The sequence below is a fragment of the Epinephelus fuscoguttatus genome, linkage group LG5 (assembly GCF_011397635.1).
Source record: "Epinephelus fuscoguttatus linkage group LG5, E.fuscoguttatus.final_Chr_v1".
In the NCBI taxonomy this organism is placed as follows: domain Eukaryota; kingdom Metazoa; phylum Chordata; class Actinopteri; order Perciformes; family Serranidae; genus Epinephelus; species Epinephelus fuscoguttatus.
Window position 1 is genome coordinate 8,214,029 of NC_064756.1, and position 16,231 is coordinate 8,230,259.

Genomic DNA, 16,231 nt, shown 5'->3' on the forward strand with positions numbered 1-16,231 from the left:
GTTTACTTGGCCTTCTTAATTTTAGACCTGTTGTCCTCCTTTGTGGACACTTTTTTGCCATCTAGTGGTAGTTAGAGTACAATACACTGTAGGCATTTCTCAATCTGCGTTCTTGCCTGTACTTGTGTTCTTGTGGACATGTGAAACGTCATCAGTCGCAGCTCAAGTACTGTTCCAATTCAAAGTCCGCATGCAGCCAAGTACAGTCCAAATGCCTGGATGTGAACTTGCTCTGCCCGTTCCAGCGAGGATGCATCGGGAGGTGACTTGTGTGGACTTTTGACAGCCAGGTATCCCAGAATGCATTTCTCACAGACCAGCGGTAATAGAGTGCCAGGGCTGACGTCAAAACCCAGAAGTTTAGCATAGCGCTGGTTCCCAGAAGAGAAAGTGAATGTGATTTTTGCATTGCATTTTGGATTATGTCAGAAAATAAGCTCTGTGGCTAACACAAGTTTATGATACTTTCAGGTTTTGTTCAGCAAGATAATCTTCACATATGAACACCTTTCAAACCGCATTTGAAGCTTAAATGCAATCGCCAGAAGTAAAAAGCTAACGTTAGGCTTTAACGGACTACATGACTACTCCACGGTCGCATGACTCTTGACGTCACCGCCACTAAGCTTTCAACTGATTTCGGCCGCTTTATTTTAAAAACATTGTATAATGGGGAAATTGGACTGTTTAAGCTAAATAAGAAGCTGTAATGGCGGACTGCCAGCACTCTCGCCTGTTCGGGGGTGACGACAATTAATGTCCCCGACAGGGTTTGTAGTCGTATTGAGCAACTTGTTAGCAACCGCCTTTTTTACAACACGTAAAAGCTTCAAAATTCACAAGTAGGGTATTTACTGACGTGTTTTATGTCGTAGAACAAAACCTGAAACTCGCTTAAGCTTTTGTTAACCACAGACCTTATTTGAGGCATTTTACCAAAATCCCATTTCCGGGTTTACTGGCACACTCTATGGCAGCTGCCCTTGGGAGTTTGTACTCTCAGAGTCGAACTTGCCAAGTCCGAACTCCCAAGTGCGCAAATTTGGCATACTTGATTGAGAAACACAATCCATGTTTTAACAAGATGGCGGCCATCTCTGCCAAGTCAGTCTGCAAGTCAGGTCCAAAACCTGATCACATTTTATGGTTGAAACTTGTTTATTTAAGATAAATAATGTTTGTAGTTTGATATGGCAACAAAGTTGACCAATTTTAGCAACAGTAACAAGCTAAGACTCTTTTGAAGACTTTGGGACTTTATTATCATTGACAGTGTTAAGTTTTTTTATACTTATTGTGTCCTACTGATCCCAAATAGCTAGGAGAAATTAAAAATGTACACCCAACAAAAGTTCTTGTGTCAGGATATCTCTGTGAACGAAAAACACCGCACTAGTCCTTTAAGGGCGGTTATTGAAAAAAAAGAAAAGACAAGAAGAAGAAAAAAAAAACCCTGCTCACTTCCGGTAGATAAATACAGACAAAAACAGATAGAGAAGCAGCCCAGCGGTGAGAGGAGGACGAGGCGAGGGACTCTTGTTTCAGAAAGGTGGCCAGCCATTGTTACCGCAGACGAAGAGTGAGACACCTGCAGACGGACACACACAGACACACCGAGACATGGTGAAGATCAGTTTCCAGTCTGTCGCGGGACAGAAAGTGGAGAAGGAGAATGATGGCGACAAGACCGAGATCCTCATCCCTCATCCTATGGTGAGAGACGCGGGCCCTTATTGTTATTTCTCTTATTAATGATAATAATTGTAATGCTCGTGAGTGTCGTCTTTATATGATGTGTAATGTGATGCCTGCTGTGCGCTGCTCTGCTGCCTGGCTGCTCTGCGGGGCAGCCTGCACCTGCACAGCCATGAGCGGCAGCAGGGGATTTTTGACAGCATCTATCGCCATTTGGTTGGGAACAAATCATGACATTGCTGCGATGCTTTCCTCTGCGCCAGTGTGCTTATTGCAGGCAGGATGTAAGTAATTATAATGTGCAGATACATGCTCTTTTGTTCAGGACTGTATGGAGGATTACCAGCAAAAAGCAATTATGTAAAAGATTTGTATTTATATCTGACATGGCCTCTGGTTTCCTTCAATGCAGATATAAATAAACCACAGCTTTAAAAAAAAAAGGTAGAGTGCAAGAAATGCACGAGCTTTGGCTGACAAAATGGCAGATGGGCTGCTGTGGTTTGCAGCGCATGCAAGATTATTTTTCACAGCTCTAAATGAGGAAGAGCGCCAGAGTCCTCAACTTTGCAGTGGCAGCATCCCAGCATGGCCTCAGCCCCTTATCAAAGATACATGAGTGAGCCCTGAAGATGATGAGCCATAATGGAATATAGATATGACATCACAGGCATGCATATAAAGTGGCTATAGCAGAAGTGCAGAGCTGGAGAGGCTGTGTGACTTTGAAATCTGTTCATCCAAATGTACAGAACAGGAGACGCACAGGCCTCATGGTGTGTCACGCTCTCAGCTGGTGTGAAAGAGCCTCTATCTGTCTCTCTCAGTGGGGTGGGAGAACACAAAGATCTGAGTCTCACAGAAGTGTGTTTGCACAGTTGTCGCCTTGTCCTCATGCACCCTCTGTTCCCAAATGCTTCCACAAAGAACAGCACACTGAACTGTGATGACAATGAAAACACGCAAGATAAGATGCTGTCCTAGTATTAAATGCAGAGTATACAACGTGTTCTGCAAAGAGAAGAAAGAAGCCACTGCTCTTTAGCTTTCTGCGTCATCTCCTTTTTAAAATTATGGAACATTTTTCTTTTAAGTTTCGTACAACAGCTGCTCCCCACACACACACAATACTCCATTCTCCAGCTCACAATAGCAACCTTTGTTGTTATTTTGCAGAGCCACTTTTCCAGGAGATAATTTTACCTGCCGAATGCTTACGGCACTCTCTGTATGGTACAGCACTCGTCTGTTAGTCATTATATTTGTAAATGGAAGCGCACAGCGAGTGGCTACTATCTGTGTGTAGTGCCACCCTGCCAACGCAGGTTGGGCGCGTGGCTCCGGCAGATGGACTGCGAGACTGGAGGCGTCTGGAGAGATTACTCACCATCTCAGTCAACTTTTCATAACCGAGCTCTCTGTCATCCTTTCCTCTGGCCGGGCTCAGCTCTACTAATTCCTGCTTGAGATGCTGCGTCGCCATTAATGTGAGCTTCTATTTTAGCAGTTAGTTAATTTGGGTCATTCTCAGCTGCTTGTCACGGTGAAGATGAGTAAGCTGGAAGTTGGATTGAAGCTGTCTGGAAATGCTTTTCTGTGCCTTTTTGAAGTATTAATGACTGTGTGTGTGTGTGTGTGTGTGTGTGTGTTTTCCAGGATGAGGATGAGCTGGTCCTGCCACTGCGGCCCAAAAAGTCTCCCCTCAACGGCCTCTGCTGTCTGACGTTTGGCCTGGTCGTGTTCATGGCCGGTCTGGTCCTTGCCTCCATTTATGTCTACCGCTACTACTTTATACCTCATGTAAGATCTGATTATACTTTATTGAGCATTGTATGTGTCTCAGCTTCAAATATTGTGTCCATAAATGAAATACATCCTTAGTTTTTAATTCAAGTCACTGCTGTAACAGAAGGATATTCTTGCTATAGACTTGTTCCCCAGTGTTCCCGCTGGTGTTATGATCCAGATGCTAATATGTTTGTGTGTGTGCAGATCCCAGAGGATAACATGTTCCACTGCAGCATACTGTATGAAGACTCCGTGTATGCCCCGCTGCGTGGGCGCCAGGAGCTGGAGGAAAATGTCGGCATCTATTTGGCCGACAACTACGAGAAGATCACTGTGCCCGTGCCTCACTTTGGAGGCAGCGACCCTGCTGATATAATCCACGACTTCCACAGAGTGAGGACAAACACACATCTGACATATACAGCTTGAATACAGAACACCATAAGTACCCTATTAAATCTCTAATAGCCCACTTTAAACTAATTACAGAAAAAGAGAAGGAATATGAAGTTGGATATAAAACAAGACCACAGTCTACAGTCTTGCTGATAGCTCTCAGGCACAGCGGTGCTTTGAGCCTAATGCTAACATCAGGATGCTAACATCTAGTGACACTGCTAATATACAGCTGTTCAGCAGGTGTCATGGTTACCATAAGCCAAAGTGTTAGACAAACTGAAACTCTGACTTGATGATGCTAGATGAAACTATAGCAGATTACCTATCTTTGGGGATCTTGGATGTCCGTACAGATCTTAAAGGCAATCAACTTGAATCAAATGGCAAATCTTCAGAGCTCTACCATTAACATGTCTATAATGACTCAGATCATTGTACAATACACTGTCAACACATGACATTAGAAAAACAAAAAACCCCTAAGCACTTGTCTTCAGTTGATCTTTTATAAACTGCTTTATTTTCCAGGGACTGACCGCCTACCACGACATCGCTCTGGACAAGTGCTACGTCATTGAGCTCAACACCACCATCGTGATGCCACCACGCAACCTCTGGGAGCTGCTTATCAATGTCAAGGTAACACAGCTGCCGTCTGAGGCTGCGCTCACCCTGCACCTGCAGGCAAATCAGATATCTGAAATCAGATCTTTGAGGCAGACTGTGTGCACGGTTATCTGCAAGCGATCAGGTCAACTTGTCTGTTGTGGTAATGATGTAGGCGTCAGTAACTGCGCAGCTACGCTTGTGATGCAGCTGTGTAGTGCTGAAGCATGAGAAAATAGAGGGCCATCATTTCGCCCACCAAACAGATAGGGTAAATTTTGGTGTCTGTCCACGTTCTGTTTTTCTTCCTGTTATCCTCATTAGCACTCTGCTAGTAGCAGCATGATTACACTTTATTATCAGAGAAATTCTACAGTTTGTCCTGAGTCCCAGGGTGTTAACTGTTTCACATAAAAACAAAAATACTGAACAACATTTAACCAAACCACAAACCATGCTAAAAATGTCTCAACCTGACCTGAGTGCTTTGAGGGACAACACCCATAGACATCCTGAACACAAAGAGGAAGAAGAAAATACAAGCAGAGGGCAGAGTCTCTAGAGAAAAATACACTGCCACACACTTATAGTGGGCCATAGGTGAGGACTGAGAGGTGTTATTTTTGTATATACAGTTTTCCTGCACAGTATACTTTAAAACAGTGTCATTAAAAGGGGGGAAATGTCGCTTAGGGACTGTTCTTTACTTGTCAGAGGAGGGGGGTGGCTGTGGTGTGACTTCGTTGTTGTATTTTTTATTTGTTTGTTTTGTTTTTGTTTATTTTTTTACTCTCCCCAAAGATAAGCAGTGACTGGTGGAAAGTGTGCAACCCTCCCTCTATTCCAGAGTAGTTACCCTTTGATGTTTAATGTTAAAAGTTGAAGATGAGATCGTGGAGTAGTGCAAATGGTTTATTTTATTATTTTTTTCTCTAATGATTTTTTATTAATTTTCTTATTTAACAGTACATAACAGAGTACATAGGTGAAAATTAGATTTAGTTATGTTTTTGTTTTTGTTTTTTCTGATGGAGCATTTATTGCACATGATGTGTTCAAGGACCAACAGATATTTGAAAATCCAACAATAATTTCTGTTTTTACAGTTTCTGGCTGTGATTAATGGTGTAATTTTGGCATTTAAAAAAAAAAAAGATAAAGAAAACAGGCACGTGCTTTCTTTAAAACTAAATACAAAATACAGCCATTTAAATTTGTTTGCACCTCCTCTGAGCCAAAATAAAAAACATAGTCCCTCCCCAGTGCTTAAAAATTGTTTGACATGGCTCCCACTTTCTTGCACCACCCCTTCCCTCCTTATAAGAAATGAACAGTCCCTTTCCAAGACAATGCATTGACACAGCTGAATCCTTCCTATAAACCAAAGTCTTTAGTGGTGCAGTTTATACTTTGAGGAGGCTTAAATAAAATTGGATGGAGTGACATGGCTAATAAGTTCTCTCTAGCTCTTCACTCCCTCAAACATCAGCACTGTTAAGCTGTGATGTGAACACGTCCAGTGCAGTCAGTGTTTGCTCTGTTCGGCCTCTCAGTGTTTCTGTTGGAAAACCTATTCCTGTGAGATTGTTGTTATTGTTCCTCCGTCTCTTGCAGAAGGGAACATACTTGCCTCAGACCTACATCATCCATGAAGAGATGGTGGTGACAGGCAGAGTGCACAACATGCGTCAGCTGGGACCCTTCATTTACCGCCTGTGCAACGGGAAGGACACGTACCGCCTGAACCGCCGTGTCACCCGCAGACGTAAGTTGGCGTTAATGGAGGGATCAATGGAAACATTTTAAGAGGCTCATTGTAGATGGTGGCGTTGTCTGTGTTTTTATTTTAATGAATAGAGGGAACTTTCTTGTGTTAAACTGTTGCGATCAGATTAAGTCACGTCACTGGTTCACTTTCTCTGTCTCACCCTGTTTCCCTCGCAGGCATCAACAAGCGCGAGGCGAAGGACTGCCACCACATCCGTCACTTTGAGAATACATTTGTGGTGGAGACGACTATCTGTGAAGGCGAGGAGGAGTAAACAGAATGGTCATCCGTGTCATCCCACCCACCCAAAGGCACATCTCCAGTCACCACCCCAGCCACTGTAGCATCCTCCTGTGGACCTGATCATGTCTGAGTTGCACTTTACTTGTGATTTCGGTTTGATGTCGTAAAAGATTTTTATTTCATTTCAATACCTATTTTTTTTTTTTTTTTTTTCAATTCCCTCAAATAATATTTACCCTGAAGTGCGATGCAATATAAACTGCTGGTTCTATCACAGGATTTTCCTTGTAGCAAAGTGCTTTAGCCATTAATGAATTAGAATTTCAAGACCTCTCCTCTTCCTCTGGGGATTTGTATGACGGTTACTGTCGTTGGGGGAGATGACTGTCTCCATGTGTCGTCAAGGAGACTGCACTTGTTTTTTTTTTCTCTCCTGCACTGGAGGTTACTTTGTGTCCCTTAGTTCTACTGACACAATCATCTGTGCAGAGCATGAAGCCTTGCTTATCAGAGCAAACATTGTCCATAGATTTCAATGATTATCTTTTTTTTTCTCATGTTCTCTGTAATGTAAACATGTAACTGCTGATGACTAGTTGCTTGCTTGCATCTTTATCCTCTTGCTTGCCTGTTGCTTCCTCACTCCCCTTCCTACTTTTCATTTTCTACACGTTCGAGAAGGTCAGGCATTAGACTGCATTTACTTTTTTTGTATATTATTTCATCATGATTGAAACTGCTTAACACCTGTTTTTATTTTGAATTTGCTTATTTTTCATCTGCTATTCTCTTTTCTTCTTTTATTTTTTAGTGCAGTCTTCAATGCCTTTGTGAATCATTTTTAAAAAAGATGTCTTTGTTTCCCCTTGCATGTGTTTATCTATAAGAGAAAAAACAGCACTGTTAGAATGTTTTGTAAAACAACGTTTAAGCCTTAGTCCAGAGTCAGAGACTGGATTAAAGTCAGTACTACTGAAAGGGAGCATATTATACGATACGTTAGTCAAACAAAACCAACTTTGATCTGTATATTTTGTCTGCTGATGAAATCATGAAATCTGTCTGTGAATAAAGTAGTGAAAATAACTGATGCTTCTTTAGTTTTATGACCCTCAGAGCTTTGACAAAATGACCCAGCAGCATCGTAATGCTGCAGCCAGGTTATTTTAAATACATTAATATGCCTCCTAATCTTCACAGAACATGCCGACATCACTTGAATTCTTTGTATTTTATGTATTTATTTTATAGCAGCAAGGCATTTTGCCATTAAGTGTTTATCAGATGTGAGATTATTTAATGATGATGAAAAATATACAAGAAATTTAGCATTAGTTCATTTGAGCATATTCATTATAAAAATTTTTAATTATTTTAGTTGTCATGGTTGACATGACAACTGAGAAAACTATTATATCCACTGATGAAGACCTTGAGATGCAGCTTAAAGTGCCAGAAAAAGAGCTGCGAAGGAACTGCAAAGACACACAGAATAACAACAAAACAGCCAAAAACAACCACAAAGACACAGAAAATGACCCCAAGAAGATTCACAATGACTTAGAGTTATACAAAACTACCAAAAAAGACACAAAATTACCTCAAGACACCCAAAACGACCACAAAGAGACAGAGAAGAGACCAAAAAGACTACAAAACAACCGCAAGGAGACACAATATGACTAGAAAGTGATGCAAAACAACCAAGAAGACACAAAATAACATAAAGTTACCTCAAAGAGACACAAAACAGCCACTATACAATACAAAGCAATACAAAAATACTAAAGAGGATACAAAATTGCTTCAAAGAGACCAAAATGACCCCAACAAGACACAAAACAATCACAAGGAGACACAAAATCACTACAAAACAATTGAAAGCAACCACAAAAGACACAAAACAACTACAAAAAGACAAAAAATAACAAGGAGACACAAAATAACCACAAGGAGACACAAAACGACAACAAACAGACACAAAATTACTTCCTTATGACACAAAATTACCTCAAAGACACCAAAAAGACTATACAAAGACACGAAACGACCACAAAATTATGTCAGAGACACAAAATTACTGCCACAACACACAGAAATAGCTCAAAGGGTCCACAAAGACTATAAAAGGACACAAAAACAAAAAGACACAAAGACAAAGAGACACAGAAACACAAAATGACAACAAAGTGATACAAAACAACCATAAAAGACAGCAAATTACCACAATAAGACACAAAATTACCTCAAAGAGACATAAAACCACAACAAAATGTGTGTGTCTTTCTCCTGTGCAGGAGAGGTGGTAGAGCCCTTTGCATGTCTGTGCTGAAGGGCCCATTATTGTCTCATAATCTGCCCATTGTCTACATATATTTATGGCTCTGGTTTAAATTCCTGATTTGAGACTGGCAAAGAAACATTTCCGGTGTGTCCAATTTTGGGCCACTACAACCAGGCTCTAAACACATCAGTTTTAGTCTCAGACAACACAACATGTTTCCCCCTGATTCCTCTGCTCATTTATTTGCTCGTTCTGATGCTGATTACAGCTTTTATTGTGATGCTAGCTTCAGTATTGCACCAAGTAGCTAATTTGAACTCGTCTTCTAATCTCATCATTTTAGCTCTTGCATCACACCCATCTGCTGTACAATGGAAGTGCGAATGAGCTGATCAGTTTTTCCACCCTTCTAATGTGTTGCGGATTTAAACAGATAACAAAAATGTACATAGTGTTCCGTCAGTGGCCTCATTTGACGGGGTAGTGTGTAATATTAGGCTCGTATAAAGCCTGTCTGAGATGACATCAAGCATACTACTTTGCCAGCCCTCAATGGCTAATTGCATTTGCAATGATTACTTTTGGATCATTTTGAATCTGCACATGAGGTAATCTAGATCCTCACAGTCTGCTGTGGGTTTACACCGATGCTCTTCCATCTGGCGCAGCTTAGGCCTGCAGAGCTGCTGGCTCTGTGACTGAGACGCTTTTAAAGAAGACAGAGGCCTGAGCCACTTAAAAATGACAACATACAGAACACATGGGAGAGTCCATTAAAAGATACATTTAGAAAACGATGATGCTAATGTGACAGTAAAGTCCTGTTTTTCACCCAAAACCTTCCCTCTCTCCTGCTTGGATGTTAAACACAGAAGTCCACAGGCGCCAGAGTTTAGTTAGGAGGTATGACACAAGGTGAATTCAGTCAGCTACAAAATGGCAGAACATTTAACCTACTTGCCACTTTATACACAGATAAACATGTTGGTAAATACACTTTTTCACTTTCTCCTATAGATGAGAAAAACAGTACACTCCCACTTTTTATGTCTGTATGCTAGACATGAAGCTACAGCCTGGACGTGCCAATCTTAGCTTATTTTAGAATAGCTTAGCACAAAGACTGAAAGCAGTGGCCATTCATAGGTTAAACCAAACCAGAGTCTGAAAAATGGCAGTGTTATAGTTTTACAGGGTTATGTGCTAGACCACTGGTTCCCACCCTGGAGGTCCCACTCCCATTAGGGGTCACCAAAGCTCCACAGCAATGGCGTAAGGTGTTATGATGGATGCAATGTGCATGCTATCGTGCACATATCGTCTGGCCGTGATCAGAGACTTGATATTATATACATAGATGTACTTTTTTTTATGTAACCTTTATTTAACCAGGAAAAGACTCATTGAGATTAAAAATATCTTTTACAAGAGTGTCCTGGCCAAGACAGGCAGCAGCATAATCATACATACACACAAACACAAGGTGGACACAAACATTAAAAACACATAGCATCCAAAACAGCAACAATTCAAGGTCAGCTACAATAATAAAAACCTCAGGCAAAACATCTACAACCAGATGTTTCTGCCTCCAGGTCATCCAATTTCCCCTTAAAAGTGTTCAATGAGACCAATTCATTTTGTTTCAAAGTTTTCGGTAACATGTTCCAGGCAGAGGGAGCAGCAAACCTAAATGCTTTCTTTCCCAGTTCAGTTCTGACTTTTGGGACAGACAGCAAGAACAAATCCTGAGACCGAAGATTGTGAGTTCCAGCATTACTTCGGTTAATGTAGGACAAAAGGTAAGAAGGAAGAAAACCTATGATTCCCTTGTAAATGAGAATATGCAGGTGTCTCAGTCTACGTATTGATAAGGAGGACCATCCAACCCGTTCATACAGTATACAGTGATGAGTAAGCGCTTTAAAACCAGTGATGAACCTCAGAGCTCCATGATACACAGTGTCAAGAGCATGTAAGCTTTGAGACGAGGCTTGCATATATACAACATCACCGTAGTCCAGAACAGACATAAAAGTGGCAGCAACCAGTCTCTTTTTTGAGTTAAAAGAAAGGCAGGATTTGATCCTAAAAAAAAACCCAGTTTCAGTTTCAATCTTTTTACCAGCTGCTGAATATGATTTGCGAAAGAGAGGGATTCATCAATTAATAAACCAAGATATCTGTAATTGGAAACACACTCAGTCTTCAAACCCTGAGAAGAGAGGATCGAGGGCAGATTTTGTCAACACACATAAGCAAACATTAACAGTTTTAGTAGTTGATTTATAGTTATAGAATATTTGATTTGCAGAAATAGGTGAGAAAAAATAAACATGATGAAGAGGGGTTTGGCTTTGTCAAGGGCATATATAGCAAATGGCACTGTTTTTAATTCAGTGAGAGTATTTCTTTGAAGTCAGGCATATTTTCAAGGCCCATTCTCTACCCAGCAACTCTCTCTCTGGGCTCCCCACCTCACAGGCCCCAGTGTAACCACACTGCCTGCACTCCCTATATATACCCCACTGCTCCATAGGGGGTCACACGGTCTTCTTTATTTTGGGGGTGTAAGAAAACTAAAAAAAAACAACAACAACACAGTAGCCCAATATCTCAGCAATTCATTTAATAACAAAATTGTTGCACTACTATTGAAGACACTAACTTAAAATAAATCTCACAGGACAAAGGCACAGTGAAGACCTGAACACAAGTTATACTAATAGAACCTTTACTCTAGCATAAGAAAAGTATGCAGTTAAACTTACCAAAGAGCTAATAAAACAATGGACAAGTGTCACAGAGAAGAAAGCACCAAACTTGTCAAAAGAGAACCCTTTTAGGTATGTATAATTGTCATAAAAAAATACATCATACAGACAGACAATCGACATTCCAGACATTCCAGATGCAAAATTTACAGAAAATAATCTGCTCAAAATTCATTCAAATTGCTTGTTTTAATTAAACTTCCTGCAGTAGAATGACGGTTGTCAACAGAGCAAAATAGGTCATTAAATTAGTAAGCAAAATAGAAAACTATTTATACAGTATACATATATATATATAGACATAAATATATACCTACATATCTCATATGTCTCGTATATGTTTACCTATAAACACATGTTTTATGTGTATGTTTGTGAAAACAAAAGAAAATGTTGCATTCCAAGTAGATTTTGCATTTTAATCTGGTCAGAGAGTTTATCTGTCTATCCATCTCATTTTGAGCACAAAAGCAAATAAGCACATTTTCTCAAATGCTAAAGTATTTGTATCATTTTTAAACTTAGGATTTACCTTCAAACAGAGCCAGCTGGCTAGATGTTTCCAGTCTTAAAGCTAAACTAAACATCTCTGGCTCTAGATTCATATTGCCATACAGACATGTGAGTGGTATCAGTCTTCTTATCTAACTATCAGCAGCAAAGCAAATAAATGTTTTTGCAAAACGCCAAAAAAAAAAGGTCACAATTTCTCCTAAACTGCCCTCTGTCTTTCTGGGCATGAATCTGTGATGTTACAGACTCTAAGCATGAATTAAATGTGATAGCTGTACATTAGACATTAGACTGTATCATAACACTTTTCTCCGTCTTTTACTAGATATCAAAAATATTTTATTAAAGAGATTTTTTATACATAAAATCCATCTTACCATCAAACTCACAAAGTCAAATGAGCATCCAAGAAGCTATTATGTCTTCCCATGAAAATAGCATGTCCTTGTCTATGGCTCCATTGCGAGATCTGCATCCTCTTTTTTCTTCCAGAAGGCATCCAGAGAAAAGTAATACAACAGTGGATCCATACAGCAGTTCGCACTAGCCACACATATGTAAGGCGTAGTCAAAGGTCTCCCCATAACTAATAAAGCAATCGACGGAGGCAAGAAACATACAACGAATATAACCAAACTCATGACAAAAAGTAGCATGACATTCACCTTGCTGTTGACCCTTGCAAAATCACTGAGATGTTTGTGTAGAGTCCAAGAAACCGAAGTGGTGCACACAATATTGACTGCCAGCAAGGTGAGCCCTAATGCAGACTCTACATAAGCCATTGGTGATCTACGAGTACGATGGTGAGGAAATTCAAAACAGCTGGCTCCATCGAAGCTTTTTAAGATTGTTGAAAGGTACACTCTCTCTGTGATGTTCAGCACTCCCACAAACAGCCAGACGAGCACAACAGCTTTCCAGGTGTTGCAAACGGTTCGAAGATGCCGTGACCTCAGAGGATAAACCACAGCCAGCAGTCGGTCCACGCTGATGAGGGTGATGAAGATGGCACTAGAGCGGATGTTGTCAAGAAAGAGCATTGTGATCCCGATACATGCCTCTTTACCCAGAGGCCAGGTGCCTGTGGCATAAAAATAGACCCTCATGGGGAGGGAGATGACGAGCAGCAGATCAGAGATGGCCAGGTTGACCATGTAGATGGCACTGGGGGATTTGAGGCTGTGGTGTCTTAGCAGAGTCCACAGGGAGAAAGCATTGAGAGGCAGACCTATTACCAAGATAGAGCCAAAGACCAGAGCATAGGCCAGCTCTGGCTCTTGTCCATTGTCCGTAGTGTTGTTCATGTCTGCCAGATGAGAAAAGCAATGTTGCCGGGAGCTTTACTGCGTACTGCACTCAAGCACACGCCACATCAGTTTGTCCCTCTGCTCTTTATCTGTGTGAAGGGAGTTTTTGTAGGGCAAGTTAAAAATGTAACAGGAAATAAATTACTGTGGTGACACAACTCAGGAACTGTAGTCACTGTGATCTTTACGAATTTACCAGTGTGGCTGCTTTAAATTTTGTGCAATATCACACCCTAAATGACATATTTTTCAAAGTTAGTAAGGAAATGATCAACATTTATGAGGAATAAGTGAATATTTTACAGATGAAGTGTTAAAGCAAATCATGTGGTGACACGAGGGCTTTCATTCACATCATTTTATTGTGGCAAGTTGAGTTTTACACAGAGGTTCAAAGTACTTTTCCCACCACCACTGATGATTTTCACAGGCCACTAAACTCTGTTGTAACATTACACTATGTTTTTCAAGTCATCCCATTACGTCACAATGCAAATAACCCGAAAAACAAAGGTTACAATATTGTAACCCTAGTTCCGTTAGCACAGGTGTAGCCCTCCTGGACTCTATGGGTAATACTCTCCTTCAGTCATAAGCACTCCAGTCATTGCCCACTGAAATTTCTATAAATGTAGCAGGTCAATCAGGACATACCTACCTGAATAAGTGGAGTCCACGGTATAAAGAGCTGTATGATGTCATCCACTATCCTACACCCTCTTCAACAAATGAGGTAGGAGCAACAAGGCCCCTATGTTCAGAACCAACCAACCTAGGTACCAGCTTCCTGGATATGGCCGCCGCCATCTTGCCCTGATGACGTCATTTGGAGCCTGAGTTTGTGCAGTAGTGATCTCCGCAGTGTCCAGTTCTCACCCAAACACCCTTACGACCCACTCTAGCAGCGCCATTGAGCGCGAGCATACCGATTGGCACACATAGCTGTCAATCCTGATGTCAAATCCCCTTTTCATAGTATCCAGTAATTAATTAAAACCAAACTCATCAGAAAAATGAACAACTGAACATACAACAGGGAATGGGAAACATTTATTTGAGGCGTACTTTGAGTTTTTAGTTTGGTCTGTGTTCCATCTGCTAATATGGAGGGGGCGGGCTATGTGACCTGTACTGCATCCAGCCACCAGGGGGAGATCAAGATGTTTTGGCTTAACTTTTGGGGGAGCTGTCATGTCCTCCATCTTAATATGCAATCTATGGTTCTATCTCACACAGTCTGCATCCCCCACTGGACTCTTTGGGAACAGTGGGTAGAGCCCTATGAATGAACGGCTTGTTGCGACTTAACATCCTTAGCTCATCCTGACCAGCTAAAAGTACGTCGCTGGACCCCTGGGAACTGCCCATTGGTTCGACAGCCCATTGGTTCGACAGCCCATTGTTCCGACCATATTAAACTCATTGTTCCGAAGGCCGTTCCGAAATCATCATGATGCCCTGTGGTTAAGGTCTGGTTAGGTTTAGGCACAAAAACCACTTGGTTAGGGTCAGGAAAAGATCATGGTGTGGGTTAAAATGAAAAAGAAAGTGACAAACACATAAGCCGTGAGCCTGCTCCGCCTCAAGCTGGTCGCGGCGCACCATACGCCCGCCGCGAGCCGTTCAGCACCGCGGACAGTCGGACTAATGGGATGTCGAACCAATGGGCTGTCGAAGCAATGACATGGACCCGGACCCCCTCTACTTCTTTATAACCTAAGCTACTATAGCAGAGAGGTAGGGGGCCCAGTCAACCCAGGTGGTGAGCAACCAAACTGGGTGGAGCTTTGACCTAATCCTGCAAGGGTCGAAAGACAAGCAAAAGACATCCTGCACAGCACATTTCCTGGACCATCAAGGAGCAGGGAAACATGTTGGTGTATCAAACACAGAGGGTAGTCAGGTGCAAAACAGCTGACATACACCCAACCCTTTTCAAAAGTCTTGTTTCGTTTCAGCGAGCACAGGCCCCGGATAAAAGAAGAGAGAGAGTAGAGTGTGAGTGGACCACAGGGAGAGGGTCTCTGCCTGCCTACATGTAGGCTTGGGAGATGCACTCACAAAGCCAGTATAGTATTGGTAGGCCAGCTACTTTTATGCAAGTTACAGTGGGCGATTGAGTGCTTGTGACTGAAGGAAAGTTTCCCATAGAGTCCCCATAGACTCCAGTGGAGGGCAAAGCTTGTGTGAGAAAGAGCTGTATGTGTCATCATATTTGCACAATGTAAGTTTAAATTAAATTAAAAGCTGTACTTATCAATGGATCATGGATCACATAGAATGAAGTGCTAATTGCTCTGTGTCTGTTGAATGTGTAAGCTAATCACCGTGCCAACTTTAGCTGATGTAAGGCGACGTGTCAGTGTGTCAGTAAGTGTTGTTCTGTTTCCCCCAAGTGACTTATTTCATAGCAACTTTGGGGGCAATTGAAATAAGTTCTAAACAAAACACTGATATATTATCACTATATGGCTGACTTGTTAGCAAATAGTTGCTTTACACATTCAGTAGTCACTTAGTAATATTAGCATTCATTTGGAGTTGACCTGATGAATGTTGGTCTGATCCACTCTCTGCCAACAGCTAAATACTCCATTATGCTCACCAACTATCTACTTAATGTGTCTGTCAGCCATTTTGTACTGGGCAGGTGGTATGTTGGGAGCTTTGCTGATGAAAACAGTTGCCTGCTGTCACCAGTTAATTTCATCACAACCATTGCTTATATAAAAAAAATATTAATGATAGTCACTTTTAATCTGTCTTTTCACGTGTTTCTCTTCTTTCATTCACACTCTAAGGAACAGGAACTCTACATTTCTTAATTACTTTGAACAGGAAGTTAAAAAAG

At 41.3% G+C, this 16,231-nt stretch overlaps 2 protein-coding genes across 2 annotated transcripts; one reads left to right on the forward strand and one right to left on the reverse strand.

Moving 5' to 3' along the window:
* The first annotated feature begins 1,461 nt into the window (after positions 1–1,461).
* Positions 1,462–7,585, forward strand: itm2ca (integral membrane protein 2Ca). Its single transcript, XM_049577231.1, has 6 exons — positions 1,462–1,713; positions 3,352–3,495; positions 3,688–3,876; positions 4,411–4,521; positions 6,103–6,253; positions 6,433–7,585. The coding sequence occupies exons 1-6, from the start codon at positions 1,621–1,623 to the stop codon at positions 6,528–6,530; spliced, it is 786 nt and encodes a 261-aa protein (XP_049433188.1). The 5' UTR covers positions 1,462–1,620; the 3' UTR covers positions 6,531–7,585.
* Positions 7,586–11,404: 3,819 nt separating this feature from the next.
* LOC125888840 (lysophosphatidic acid receptor 6-like) lies at positions 11,405–13,445 on the reverse strand. Its single transcript, XM_049576463.1, has one exon. The coding sequence runs from the start codon at positions 13,375–13,377 to the stop codon at positions 12,520–12,522; it is 858 nt and encodes a 285-aa protein (XP_049432420.1). The 5' UTR covers positions 13,378–13,445; the 3' UTR covers positions 11,405–12,519.
* Between the last annotated feature and the right edge of the window lie 2,786 nt (positions 13,446–16,231).